This window comes from Oncorhynchus nerka, linkage group LG15, assembly GCF_034236695.1.
Source record: "Oncorhynchus nerka isolate Pitt River linkage group LG15, Oner_Uvic_2.0, whole genome shotgun sequence".
In the NCBI taxonomy this organism is placed as follows: domain Eukaryota; kingdom Metazoa; phylum Chordata; class Actinopteri; order Salmoniformes; family Salmonidae; genus Oncorhynchus; species Oncorhynchus nerka.
The window spans coordinates 58944626-58958569 of NC_088410.1; the positions used below are offsets into that span (position 1 = coordinate 58944626).

General features: G+C 42.3%; 1 protein-coding gene across 1 annotated transcript; it reads left to right on the forward strand.

The window, feature by feature from the left end:
* Positions 1 to 1159: 1159 nt before the first annotated feature.
* Positions 1160 to 13366, forward strand: slc2a11a (solute carrier family 2 member 11a). The gene is made up of 12 exons (XM_029682902.2): positions 1160 to 1318; positions 1759 to 1857; positions 2043 to 2203; positions 3258 to 3382; positions 3660 to 3789; positions 3994 to 4142; positions 4384 to 4571; positions 7291 to 7401; positions 7831 to 7932; positions 10844 to 10919; positions 11262 to 11389; positions 12198 to 13366. The coding sequence occupies exons 1-12, from the start codon at positions 1208 to 1210 to the stop codon at positions 12414 to 12416; spliced, it is 1599 nt and encodes a 532-aa protein (XP_029538762.1). The 5' UTR covers positions 1160 to 1207; the 3' UTR covers positions 12417 to 13366.
* The last annotated feature ends 578 nt before the right edge of the window (positions 13367 to 13944 follow it).

Consider the following 13944-nt stretch of genomic DNA (forward strand, 5'->3'; position numbering starts at 1 on the left):
TAGTGGCCAAGAGTGACAACAAACAATCATAGTGAAAATTAAACTTAAAATTAGATTAAGGGTTACATCTAACTATGACTAATTTCATACTAGATTTAAAGTTTTGTGCAACATGAATAATAGACAAACCTTGATTTAACACAGTTTAAGTGTTAATTCATGTTGGTGCAACCCACCCTGGTATTTTAGAACTGTGTTGTGCCTTGGAAGTATTGTATTGAAGACTCATCCTATGCAGTAATTTATAGGCTTACAATTCAGCACCATCTGCTGGCTAGACAGCGACATTTGAAGAGGCTGATCATGGTAGCCAGTGACAAATGATGATAGTATATGCCTCAATTCCATTTGGTGACGTACAGGCTACACAAACATCAACATGTTATACATTGATGTCAATTGGACATTTTCGCAAGGACGTGCGTTTGAAGTAAAGATGCAGCCCCATAATGAGAGTATAGGCTATAGGTCTGGTTTGAGCATAACTCCAGACATGGTCCAGCATTTGTAAATCGACAGGAAGCATGATTTATCGGACGTTGGCGACTGGACTAGAGCAAGCTGCACGCACCTGTAATGTTCGTTGTCGCGACACGGCATGAAAGTTGATTTCCAGAAAGACTGGGCAGATATTCTGCAAATGCGTTGCATATAATAATAAACTGCTATACAAACATTTGGTAGGCTTATGATGCCGCAATGTTTTGAGAACGATATGAGACAAATTCCACAGTATAGGTAAATGACTCGAGCGAGGTGACCGGTGAATAGCCTAGTGCGATTACATTTTTGATCTGAGGCAACAGCCCACTGGGCACACACTGGTTGATTCAACGTTGTTTCCACGTCAGTTGAACCAGCGTGGAGTACACGTTGAATTTACGTCTCTGCCCAGTGGGAGGCGATCCATATTCCATATCTGAGGTATTGTATAGAGAATAACAACGTATTGTATGAGACCTACAGTTGGATAACACCCACGTGAAGGTCAACGTTATAAACCTGACAGTTCATAAACCTGACAGTTCATATTCCCTTATGAACAGTTAAAAATTCCCTTAACATAACAGGAGTTGGGTGTCACACGAAACGTGACACACACACGTGCAGGGGGAGTGGATACTGTACTTATACAGTATTTCAGAAGGTTGGGGTTGGGGAGTTCGGTGATGTCCACAGTCCTGCGCTCTGCGTCCTGGCAACCTGTATGATTCAAGGATTTTGCAAAGACTTGAATAGGTCCGCTGTTATATTTCTACTTAAAAATACAAAATATAATTTTCGATTCGCTATGTCGCATGTTGGAGTGGATAAAAAGGTACAGTCATTTTGTTTTTATTTCGTAATAGGCTATATATTTTTTTATGGACCGTGTAATGTAGTGTGGTGTCGCGTTAAACTTATTTTAGCAAAATGCACCTTTTCCCCCATGTGAAAATAATGATAGTCACAAAAATGCATTAGAAAAATGTAATATGTGAACGTGTTTTTTTTGTTTATTGACATTTATCCAGTTAGTCAGACTATTCTGACTATTGGCATGTTCTTTTCGTGCACTGTTGTTCCCATTGCCTATTTTTCGAATAGGACCTGAAAATATAGGACTGGGGGCATAACACAGTGTTTCTCCTAATTCTCTTATGTAAATCAATACTCGGTGGCTAAGTACTGTGCACTATTGTACATCTCCAATATTTATTAAAGTGAACAACCTATCATTGTGGTTTCTTTTTTATTAATACTTGTTTGTACTGACAGGGCAATGATCTAAACTTGATGTTAATGGTGACGTCATGTGCCATTGGAGGCACTCTTCAGTATGGCTACAACCTTGCCATAATGAACGCACCCACCATAGTAAGGTTATTTTGACACACCTGTGTGTGTGTGTGTGTGTGTGTGTGTTTGGACCCCAGGAAGGGTACCTGCTGCTTCTTCTAAAGCTAATGGGTGTCCAAATAAACAAATACAATCTGTGTATGTATGTGTGTGTGCACATGCTCACTTGAGTGTATTTGACCACACTTGACCTTTCCTTTCAGTTCATTCAGAACTTTGTTAACGAGACATTTCGGGAGCGCTGGGACGTGCAGCTGAAGAACTACCAGGTCACTCTGGTCTGGACTTGCATTGTGTCCATCTACTCCCTGGGAGGGCTGGCCGGAGCTCTTATAGCTGGACCCATGAGCATAACCTTTGGAAGGTAATAATGTATTATTGTATATCTGGATCCATGATCATAACCATTGGAAGGTAATGTCATCAATGTCAAGGCGATGTCAATGTCAGATATTGACACAAGGATGTGCGGTAACCTTGATATGTGGCCCTCACTGAAAAGCTCACTATGTGCTTTAGCATTCAATATTACCTGGGATCTATCAGTGATATAATGTCTCAAAGAGAAATGTTTAGTGACTGATGAGAAGATTTTCATCTGTTTATGGGTCAGATGTAGAAGGGGGTTGCATCAAAGAGAGCATAGACACAGTGTCGCTGAAGACAGCAAGGCTACTTTATGATTTCTCTTCACAGTGGAGTCAGTTAATGAACAATGTGGTGGTGTTTATGTTTCTCAAGGCTGAAAGAGCACACTGAACCTTGCAGGCTGGCGCCAGGGCATATATGATATCTGGACAGATAGTAGTATTTGCATAAACGTAATTATAACATCATTACTACAGTATAAGTTAATTGATACTCAAGATTTACTTGGATCTACTCGTCTCCACTATATTCTACTCTATTCATCTCCACTTTACTCTATTCTTCTCCACTGTATTCTACTCTACTAGTCTCCACTACTTTATTAATCTCCACTCTATTCTACTATACTCACTTCCACATGTCTCCACTCTATTCTATTATACTCTACACTACACTACTAAATTCTACTCTACACTACTCTATTAAATTGTACTATACTCTACACTGCTCTACTATATTCTACTTTACTCTACACTCCACTGCTCTACTAAATTCTACTCTACTCATCTTCACTCTATTCGACTCGTCTCCACTCTACTTGTCTCTACTCTACTTTATTCTACTCTACAATATTCTACTAAATTCTACTCTACTCGTCTCTACTCTATTCTACTTGTCTCGACTCTATTCTGCTCTACTGTACTCTACTCTACTAAATTCTACTCTACAATACTCTACTAAATTCTACTCTATTCTTCTAAATTCGACTCTACTCTACACTACTCCACTATATTCTACTCTACTCTAACCCCCTTGTGTTGCTCCCACAGGAAGAAGACTATGCTGTTGAATAATATTTTCTTGATGCTGAGTTCACTCCTAGCGTTGACCAGCAGAGCTGCCAAGTCTTTTGAGATGATCATCATCTCCAGGGTCCTGGTTGGAATCAATGCTGGTATCTACTGTATATTCAACCAGAGGGTTCTCAAATGGGGGTTCTCATGTCATCAAACCATGCTCATTGTGCAACTGACTGCATTACTTGTACGTTGTGTATAGAGAAAAAAAGTGTAATACTGGTTGTATGTTTGTTGCTGTCTTAGGTCTTTAAATGTCAATGACATGTAAAGTGTAGATATAGATAAGACAAGCAGCTGTACAATTACAGTATTATGTTTGATGCAAGAAACTGAAACCACAGACAGTAGAGAAATGATCCACTCCTTTCACAGGGATCAGTATGAATGTGCAACCCATGTATTTTGGTGAGAGTGCTCCCAAGCACCTGCGAGGGGCTGCTTCCCTGTCATCAGCCATCTTCACAGCGTTTGGAGTGGTGTTAGGACAGGTCGTGGGCCTCAGGTAGGCAACATACAACACACCGACACATAAGACAAACATCCAAGCAAAGCATTCAGAGGCTACCAAATAAGCCTGCAATTTAGTGTTACTTACACATAAATCTAGCACTACAATGGATTGTGTGATTTGTTTGGGGAAATAATTGCAGTTGTAAACTTTGTTTTAATTAAGTCAGTATTTCATTTGATGGTGTCATGTTTCCAGGGAGATCTTGGGCAGTGAGCCCTGTTGGCAATACCTACTGGCCAGTAATGCCATCCCAGGCCTCATCCAGCTCCTCACTCTCCCCTGGTTCCCAGAAAGCCCTCGATACCTCCTCATAGACCGGGGGGACAAGGAAGCCTGTATCAATGGTAGGTAGGGGGAGAGCCAAATCATGGTCTATGTTGTTCTGTTCCTCTTGTATGTGAGTTAGGGAGATATGCAGTAAAAGCATGAGCAGGTTCTGTGGAGGTTCATTGTGCCGACCTCTGCGTCAGCAGGGAGGGGTAGTCTTTAAATCTTATATGTGCATCTGTGTACTTTGCCATCATTTGTATTTCCGAAATCCATGTTGCCCGTCCACGTGTATGTGTCTGTGTGTGCGTATGTTAGCTCTGAGGCGTCTGCGTGGCTGTGAGGTCCAGAGACCAGAGCTGGATGAGATCCTCCAGGAGCAGGCTGAGGCTAAAGGCCTGAGGCCCAGCAGACCCTGGGAGCTGTTCGCTGACCGTAATGTGCGCTGGCAGGTGATCTCTATCATCACTCTCAGCAGCGCCATGCAACTCTGTGGCAACGACTCCGTGAGTTACTAAAAAAACTTGTGAATTAGAACTAAAACGTAGAATTTTAAATAATTGTGTTTTTCAACAGGGAACTTAATTTCTAGTGGATTAAGTAGGCCACATGTGTCGCATAAAATCACAAATAATATCTGTGGTGAATGATGATGCAATGTCCTTTTATTATTAATTTACCCTCTTACAAATGATGTAAGAAGCAGACTCCTGCCAGCAGACTTCTATTGTTATTGTAAGCATGGTTTCTCCCCACAGTTACTGGGTTTCTCAGATGTTTGGTTTTGAGTAAGCAGGTCCTGGGGTTTCTGACTGAGAACTCTCTCTCTGGGATCAAAGTTACCTACCTCTAAAGAACACCATTGTTCTGACAGTAGAGCATACCCAGCTCAGACACAATTTTGGCCACAGTGTTGCTGACCCCTCCTTCTCACAGCAAACTTGATTAGAAATGTGATATCAGCTATCAATATTTCACACTGTGCTTAGACGGGTTTACATTTCCTTGTTAAAAATGCATGCTGGTGATGATGACATGTGGTTGTACTTTACAGTTGTAGTGCTGCGGGAGTTAGGGAGGAGTACATAACTTAAGGTTACTTTCGTAATGCCAGTTCTCTGATAATAGAGTGGGGTGTCTCACATTGGGATTCGCTGGGATAAGGGGTGTGCCAGCGCGTCCACCCCTGGTGGTGCGTCTCCTGCCAGCGCAAAGAACAGAGGGCAGTGTGCGTCTTTTGTGCAACGCCAAGAGATCTACGCTGGCTCCAACGTATCTCTCCCAGATCTGGTTCTCCACTGAGAAGAGGTGTGCGCTGCTCCACGTAATAATATTTGAAAAGGGAACCTGTATAGCTGCAGAGAGTGAGGGCCATACTGACGTTTTGATGTATGCTAGCACAGTGGTATTGTCTGTCCTGACTAGGATGTAACCATTTGGAAAGAGAAGGCAGAAAGTGTTTCGGAGATAGGAACATTGTCATCAGTTTCAGGGTAGTTTATGTGAGCGGGGCGGAGCTGTGGGGACCACAACCTGTTTAACCACTCTTATCTTTGTGATCTGTGCCCACCCCCCGTCCATCTGATAGTCTAGCCCGGAATGAGAGAGAATCCAGTCTGACACCCAGGTATCCTATTATATGTGTGCCCCCCCCCCCCCCCAATAAGTACAGGCAGTAGCAGCCGAGTTGCCCATTTATTGTATTTTTTAACTTACCAAAGACGCTTGGATGCAACGGAGACTTTTATTACAAAGGGAAGTGTTGAGACACTGGGTGGGGACTGAAAATGTGTCTTCTTACCTCAGCTACTAGAACCCTAGGTCGGTCGCCCCTTCTTCCCTCCAAGGGAATCAGCGGGGTGGGACTTTGTTGCGGCTGTGAGGAGCCCTGAAGAGGGGATGCTCTACATAGTTTTCGTCCTTGGCAACTCCTTACAATGAACGCACACAGGACTCGGGGTTAGTGAGCATGAACGTAGGTTTTACTGGACGAGAGGAGGAAGCTAGCAATTCTACCATTTGGGCAGGTATGAAGACCTAGTAGAGGTGAGCTGGATTTTCAGCGAGCTAACCAAGTAGCTTAGCTTTGCAGTGTAAGGGAAAAGGAAAGGGGGGTACCTAGTCAGTTGTACAACTGAAATGTATTTTCCGCATTTAACCCAACCCCTCTGAATCAGAGAGGTGCGGGGGGCTGCCTTAATCGACATCCATGTCTTTGACACCCGGGGAACAGTGGGTTAACTGCCTTGCTCATGGGCAGAACGACAGATTTCTGCCATGTCAGCTCGGGGATTTGATCCAGCAATCTTTTGGTTACTGGCCCAATGCTCTAACCAGTAGGCTACCTGCAGTAACTAGGTGTGTGACGCTAGCTACCACCGGATAGTTGGAGCAAGTATTCTACTCAAAGCAAAAACGTTACTTTTGGACAGTTCTCAAAACTAGAGACGAGAAGCTGAGGTCCTACGTCCGGCAGCGTAAAGCTCACGGTTCATTGGAGAACAGTTAACCAGGGAGACGGGGATCAAGTCGTGCTGAGGAGAGCTTAGAGGGGGTGAATGACCAGAGGGCGGGGCCATGGCAACGTATAATGAGTAGGGTCTCTCCTCATTCACTACGTGACCTGTCTGTCTGCGACAAACATCGTGAGATTGGACCTTCTGTAGTGATTTGCTTATCCAGCGAATCCCAATGTGAGACACCAAACGATTATTTGAAAGAGAGCGTGTTGTTTTGTATTTCAGATAGGGTTTAATGAAGAGGTGTAGTCAGTCCAAGGCCATGCCAAGTTAATAGTGCTGCTGCAGTCTCTTAGTTGCCTTCATGCTACGTCTCACAGTCCCTAACTGATGACTGTGTAATTACAGTACCTCTCTTTCTTCAGGGGATTATTTAGACCAGGGGGCTGGCAGCTGGAAGTCCTAGGGAGAGAGCTGACTGGGTATTAGAGCAGTAATATGCTAAATGCTTTGCGGCTGAATCAGCTTATCAACAACACAATTTCAATTTGGTCATTTGATGTAATGATTTGAAATGCTCAGTCAGTCTGTCAGTACTCTGTCAGTACATGATAAGGACGGGACTCATTTGATTTTTAAAAAACGATAGAAAAAAAGCATTGTTTTTATTCAAAAATCATCATAACTGAAACAGCAGCCACTGTACTCTGTCAGTGTGCTTACTGTGTGTACAGTGTATGTGATGTTCTCTTTTTCACTCCAACAGATCTACTTCTATGCATACTATGTGTTTAAAGAGTCCGGGATCTCTCCGGATATGATCCAGTATATCACCATATGCACTGGTACATGTGAATTCACAGCCTGTATAATATGTGTGAGTATTCCTGAGTAATAATGTGGCTGTTGTGTAACTATTGGTAACTAACTAACCACCCCAGAGGCAAGTAGGGATTGTTTTACCCCTGTCTCTCTCTCTCTTTCTCTCTCTCTCTCTCTCTTGTTATTGTTCTTGTTAAATCCTTAATCCAGACATTTGAAAAAGTTGCTCTGTAAGAAAAGTTACATTTTAAAATTGTTCCTGCATTCTGAGAGCTGTTAAAGTGCTTTTCTAGGCATTCTGTTTGGATTAGATTTTTTTTTTTTTAATGTTTTTTCACACCAAGGCTAAAAAATAAAATGCTCACCTCATGGTAACCAGAGACGTAAAAGAAAATGAAACACCTCTCTTTTGCGTCTACTGCTAACCTCAGGGCTGAAAATGACATGATTTTAATATACATTGTAATGTTTGCATCCTCCTCAGAACCTGCTGATTGAGCGACAGGGCAGGAAGATTCTTTTGATGGGAGGCTACGTTTTAATGACGGTCTGGGCCATTGTCTTCACTATAGCTCTGTGTTTTGAGGTATTCTATCTTCTTATGTCATCCTCTTCCCCTGTCAATGTACGAAAATAAAAGTGCGAGTGGAAATCAAAAGGTGATCTGAAACTAGATGATGGAGATACGTGGCTGAAATGCCATGTCCTAGTCATGTCCCAGTCTCTAATTTCATTGGTTTTATTGACCTTTGGGACTCTATTACTTCTGAAGTGCGAACGTACTCAACCTAATGGAAGGAGAGCAGTCTGACATGGTGCATCTGTGTCGTAGTCACGCTTGGGTTGCTGTGTACCAGGCAGAAAAGTAAACATACCCTTTTGAATCCCCTGTTCCTCTTCATGTTGTGACAACACATCACTCTATCCACTAGGAGGGGTGATTCTACTTTGTGCTTTGCATGTGTCGGTGCAGTGGGTGGTTGGATAGGTGTAGTCAGGTACAGTTGTAGGATCTTAATTTGATCACTCTTCTGTTGCTGAGAATTTTTCTGCACGGCTGAAAATGCAAACTTGTAGTGTATTCAAAGGTTTAAAAAGGCTTCGAGTTTGTAATTTCCACGTTAAAAGGTCAGACTTGATTTTCCCCCATGAAAAATGTATCAAATCCCTACAAAAAAATGATAATCCACATCATAATTCACATTTCCTCTTGCTGCAGTATTATTTCCCTGCTGTAGCAAACTGGCTCAATTCAGGTTCTAAATCTGTAAGGCGACAGGACACTCTTAAAAAGCCCACTCAATCAGTGGTATTATGTGGTGCTCATTTGAATTAATATCGATTTAGCTCAATTATTTTTGGACCTCAGCCTTTGGTCTGCAACAAAGTCAGATCTTTTCAATTTTACTGATATTGATTCAGCAAGATAGAACTGAGTTGTCAGGAAAATTACTTTATTTTTTATATATATTTTTTAACTTGGCGTTAGCATCGAATAGCCCCCGTGATATGCAACCTTTCAGGGAAGTTAGGAACCAATATACACAGGCAGTTAGGAAAGATAAGGCTAGCTTTTTCAAGCAGAAATTTGCATCCTGTAGCACAAAATCAAAAAGTTCTGGGACACTGTAAAGTTCATGGAGAATCTGACCACCTCCTCCCAGCTGCCCACTGCACTGAGGCTAGGAAACACTGTTACCACCGATAAATCCACTATAATTGAGAATTTCAATAAGCATCTTTCTACAGCTGGCCATGCTTTCCACCTGGCTACCCCTACCCCGATCAACAGCCCTGCGCCCCCCCCCCCACACACACACACACAAACACACAGAAACTCGCCCAAGCCTCCCCATTTCTCCTTCACCGAATCCACCGCACCTTCTCTGGTCCTGGGTGCTCCTCAGCCACGCTCAAGGTCCTAAACGATATCATAACCGCCATCGATAAGAGACATTACTGTGCAGCCGTATTCATTGACCTGGCCAAGGCTTCACCACATTCTTATCGGCAGACTCAACACCCTTGGTTTCTCAAATGATTGCCTCGCCTGGTTCACCAACTACTTCTCTGATAGAGTTCAGTGTGTCAAATCGGAGGGCCTGTTGTCCGGACCTCTGGCAGTTTCAATGGGAGTGCCACAGGGTTCAATTCTTGGGCTGACTCTCTTCTCTGTATACATCAATGACGTCGCTCTTGCTGCTGGTGATTCTCTGATCCACCTCTACGCAGACGACACCATTCTGTATACCTCTGGCCCTTCTTTGGACACTGTGTTAACTAACCTCCAGATGAGCTTCAATGCCATACAACTCTCCTTCCGTGGCCTCCAACTGCTCTTAAATGCAAGTAAAACTAAATGCATGCTCTTCGACCGATCGCTGCCAGCAACTGCTCGCCCATCCAGCATCACTACGCTGGACGGTTCTGACTTAGAATATGTGGACTACTACAAATACCTAGGTGTCTGGTTAGACTGTAAACTCTCCTTCCAGACTCACATTAAGCATCTCCAATCCAAAATTAAATCTAGAATCTGCTTCCTATTTCGCAACAACGCATCCTTCACTCATGTTGCCAAACATACCCTCGTAAAACTGACCATCCTACCGATCCTCGACTTCGCCGATGTCATTTACAAAATAGCCTCCAACACTCTACTCAACAAATTGGATGCAGTCTATCACAGTGCCATCCGTTTTGTCACCAAAACTACCCACCACTGCGATCTGTATGCTCTTGTTGGCTGGCCCTCGCTCCATACTCACCGCCAAACCCACTGGCTCCAGGTCATCTACAAGTCTCTGCTAGGTAAAGCCTTATCTCAGCTCACTGGTCACCACAGCAGCACCTACCCGTAGCACGCGCTCCAGCAGGTATATCTCACTGGTCACCCCCAAAGCCAATTCTTCCTTTGGCTGCCTTTCCTTCCAGTTCTCAGCTGCCAATGACTGGAACAAACTGCAAAAATCACTGAAGCTGGAGACTCATATCTTCCTCAGAACCAGCTGTCAGAGCAGCTCACAGATCACTGCACCTGTACATAGCCCATCTGTAAATAGCCCATCCAACTACCTCAGCCCCATACTGTATTTATTCATTTGTCTTGCTCCTTTGCACCCCAGTATCTCTACTTGCACATTCATCTTCTGCATATCTACCATTCCAGTGTTTAATTGCTATATTGTAATTACTTCGCCACCATGGCCTATTTATTGCATTACCTCCCTTATCCTACCTCATTTGCACACACTGCATATATACTTCTTCTACTGCATTATTGACTGTATGTTTGTTTATTCCATGTGTAACTCTGTGTTGTTGTATGTGTCGAACTGCTTTGCTTTAATTTGGCCAGGTCGCAGTTGTAAATGAGAACTTGTTCTCAACTAACCTACCTGGTTAAATAAAGGTGAAATAAAAAATAAAATACAAATAAACTTGTTAAATCATCTATTTTCGACTTGATAACTACGTTCTTTGTTTTACTGTAACAGCACAAGGTGGACTGGATGCCCTACTTGAGTATGGCCTGTATCTTCACCTATATACTCAGCTTTGGCATGGGCCCAGGTGAGCCAGTCTCTTCCTTTCAATAGCTTTAATATTCATATTTAGCGTTAATATTATTAGACCAGTCAGTTAGAAATACTAGCTAATATTGAAGGGAATTACATTGGCATTTAAGTATGTTATCCTACACACTACAGAGTATCCAACAGAGCTGCAGCTGACAGTTTGTTGATAGTTTGAGCATCTGTAGATCATATATAAGGGTCTGTGCAAATAAACTGTGATTTCATTTCAACAATGGCTGTAAGGATGACAAATGTATTTTTCCTTGGGGATGAATAAAGTACACTCATCTCATTATTGATCGGTATTGGTAAGGTCTGTGTTTATCTTTGCCTACAGCTGGAGTGACAGGGGTCCTCCCTACAGAGATCTTTAGCCAGACTGCCCGTCCAGCAGCCTACATGATAGCTGGCTCAATGATGTGGATCAACCTTTTCATTATGGGGATGATCTTTCCGTTCCTGGTGGTGGGTGAAAAACACACACACACAAACGGCTCCCGAGTGGCGCAGAGGTCTAAGGCACTGCATCTCAGTGCTAGAGGCGTCACTACAGACCCTGGTTCGATTCCAGGCTGTATCACAACCGGCCGTGATTGGGAGTTCCTTAGGGCGGCACACAATTGGACCAGCGTCGTCCGGGTTAGGGTTTGGCTGGGGTAGGCCGTCATTGTAAATAAGAATTTGTTTTTAACTGACTTCACTGGTTAAATAAATAAAAACGCTCACACAAACACAGGGTCATTCTACTAAACGAGTTCCTTTTGCGTCACTTTGATAGAAGTAGAAATTGTGTAAAAATATTGCATTTTAAAAGCTTGTTATATCAAATAAGTGCCGTTTCAAATAGACCACATGGAAAAATCTATACATTTACAAGACAGAAATGTTTTAACAATAAAAACATTTGGGTGAAGCTTGCATTCAATTGCCCCTCTCTGTTGCACACAACAAGCTTCCATTCCCCCTGTCACAAGGGGATTTATGTATGATTTAAGATGAAGTCGTCAACCCTGTTACGGTCAACCCTGTTACTTTAGTACGCACTTACTATAGTCATTTTGTAACTGAATCTCTTGAGATGGGAAAACATGTTTTTATTAAGTTGAACATTTTAACAAAATGTTAAAATTAGGTGAAATAAAACATTTTTTTCATCAAGTTCCAATACTCAAAAGGCAAGTAATTGGCGGAACGACCCACCCTCCACACACACACACACAAACGCATACAAACACACACACAGACTCGTTTTTGTTGTTCTTTCTCTCTGCAGAGTGAGCTGGGTGAGTTCTGCTTCGTCCCATTTGCTGCTGTCTGTTTCCTGTCTGCTCTGTACGTGGGCCTGGTTCTGCCTGAGACCAAAGGGAAGACCCTCTCAGCCATCGCCAACGAGTTCAACAAGCTCAACTACAGGGGCCAGGACAAGCAGGGTCTACCTGCCCCTCAGGCACAGTATCAGCTGGGAGAGGTCTGCCACTCCACTGCCCTGTAGGCCTACTGCTCTCCTACCTATGACCTACGACTTCTACCATTGACCACAGTACTATTTATGGTTAATTAATTAACCTTAATTAACCGGGAGATCCAATTGAGGTCAGAATACCTTTTTCCCACAGGAAACCAGGTTTTCCATCGTCTTGGGTTTGGAAAAAGCATGCAAAGATGGTGTATTCCCTTTCATTAAAATGAAAGTACAGTAAGTCCATTTTCGGCAATAAACTCTTGGAGAGAATAATTATTGTTTTGAGCACAGAGATCCCATTAAAGTTATAATATGTAATTATGTAGTATTGAGTGGCTTGAGTGAAAGCTTTATGTACAAAGGGTGCTAAGGGATGGACTGTCTTTACTTTGAAAGATGTTCATTTTAATAATGTGCCTTTGGCATCAAGTAGTGTGCACTTTTAGTCTACCAGTACAGAAGAAAATGCAATGTTGTGGGTCCCATATCTTGAAAGGGTGAATGTAATCCACATAAATATTTAATGGTGAATCCCATATACACTGATCAGTGAAGTTATGTTTTTATTTTTTTAGGACCAATATTTACAAATCCCTGTAAGCCTGTTTATGCCGTATCAATCACATATTGCCTTGTGATGAAAATGAAGAAAGTATATTCAAATCAAATTTGGATTATTTATTTATTTTTGCTGTCCAAATCAAATGCAAAGTTCAACTGCTGTTACATGTGTCATAGGGTTATCATACAGATATGGTGGATGATATTGTAACAAGGTAAAGCCAAAGATATCTAAGCTACTGTATGTTGTGAGAGTATTATACTGTATTTATAGATCATTTCATATCAAACTATATTATCAAATAATCAACTTGTTTTGAACAGCATGTCATATATTTCATTGTTTGGAATAGATTGTGATCATAAACAAATAAGACCATGTATTGTATCTATGTGAAATACAGTGCCTTCGGAAAGTATTCAGACCCCTTGACTTTTTCCACATTTTGTTATGTTACAGCCTTATTATAAAATGGATTAACAAAACAAAAAAATATCAGCAATCTACACACAATACCCCCATAATGACAAAGCGGGTTTTTCAAAAATGTTGTAAGTATATTAAAAATACCTTATTTACGTAAGTATTCAGACCCTTTGCTATGAGACCCGAAATTGAGCTCAGGTGCATCCTGTTTCCATTGATCATCCTTGAGATGTTTCTACAACTTGATTGGAGTCCACCTGTGGTAAATTCAATTGATTTGATCATGATTTGGAAAGGCACACTTCTGTCTATATAAGGTCCCACAGTTGACAGTGCATGTCAAAGCAAAAACCAAGCCATGAGGTCGAAGGAATTGTCCCTAGAGCTCCGATACAGGATTGTGTCGAGGCACACATCTGGGGAAGGGTACCAAAGAATTACTGCAGCATTGAAGGTCCCCAAGAACATAGTGGCCTCCATCATTCGTAAATGGAAGAAGTTTGGAACCACCAAGACTCTTCCTAGAGCTGGCAGCCTGGCCAAACTGAACAATCGGGGGAGAAGGGCCTT

Bases quoted from the DNA above. Each gene is read 5' to 3' on its own strand.
- slc2a11a (XM_029682902.2), top strand. From the start codon at position 1,208: ATGATTCAAGGATTTTGCAAAGACTTGAATAGGTCCGCTGTTATATTT. The intron at 4,572-7,290 runs GTGAGTTACTAA...TCACTCCAACAG, and splicing joins AACTCTGTGGCAACGACTCC to ATCTACTTCTATGCATACTA. The intron at 10,920-11,261 runs GTGAGCCAGTCT...CTTTGCCTACAG, and splicing joins CAGCTTTGGCATGGGCCCAG to CTGGAGTGACAGGGGTCCTC.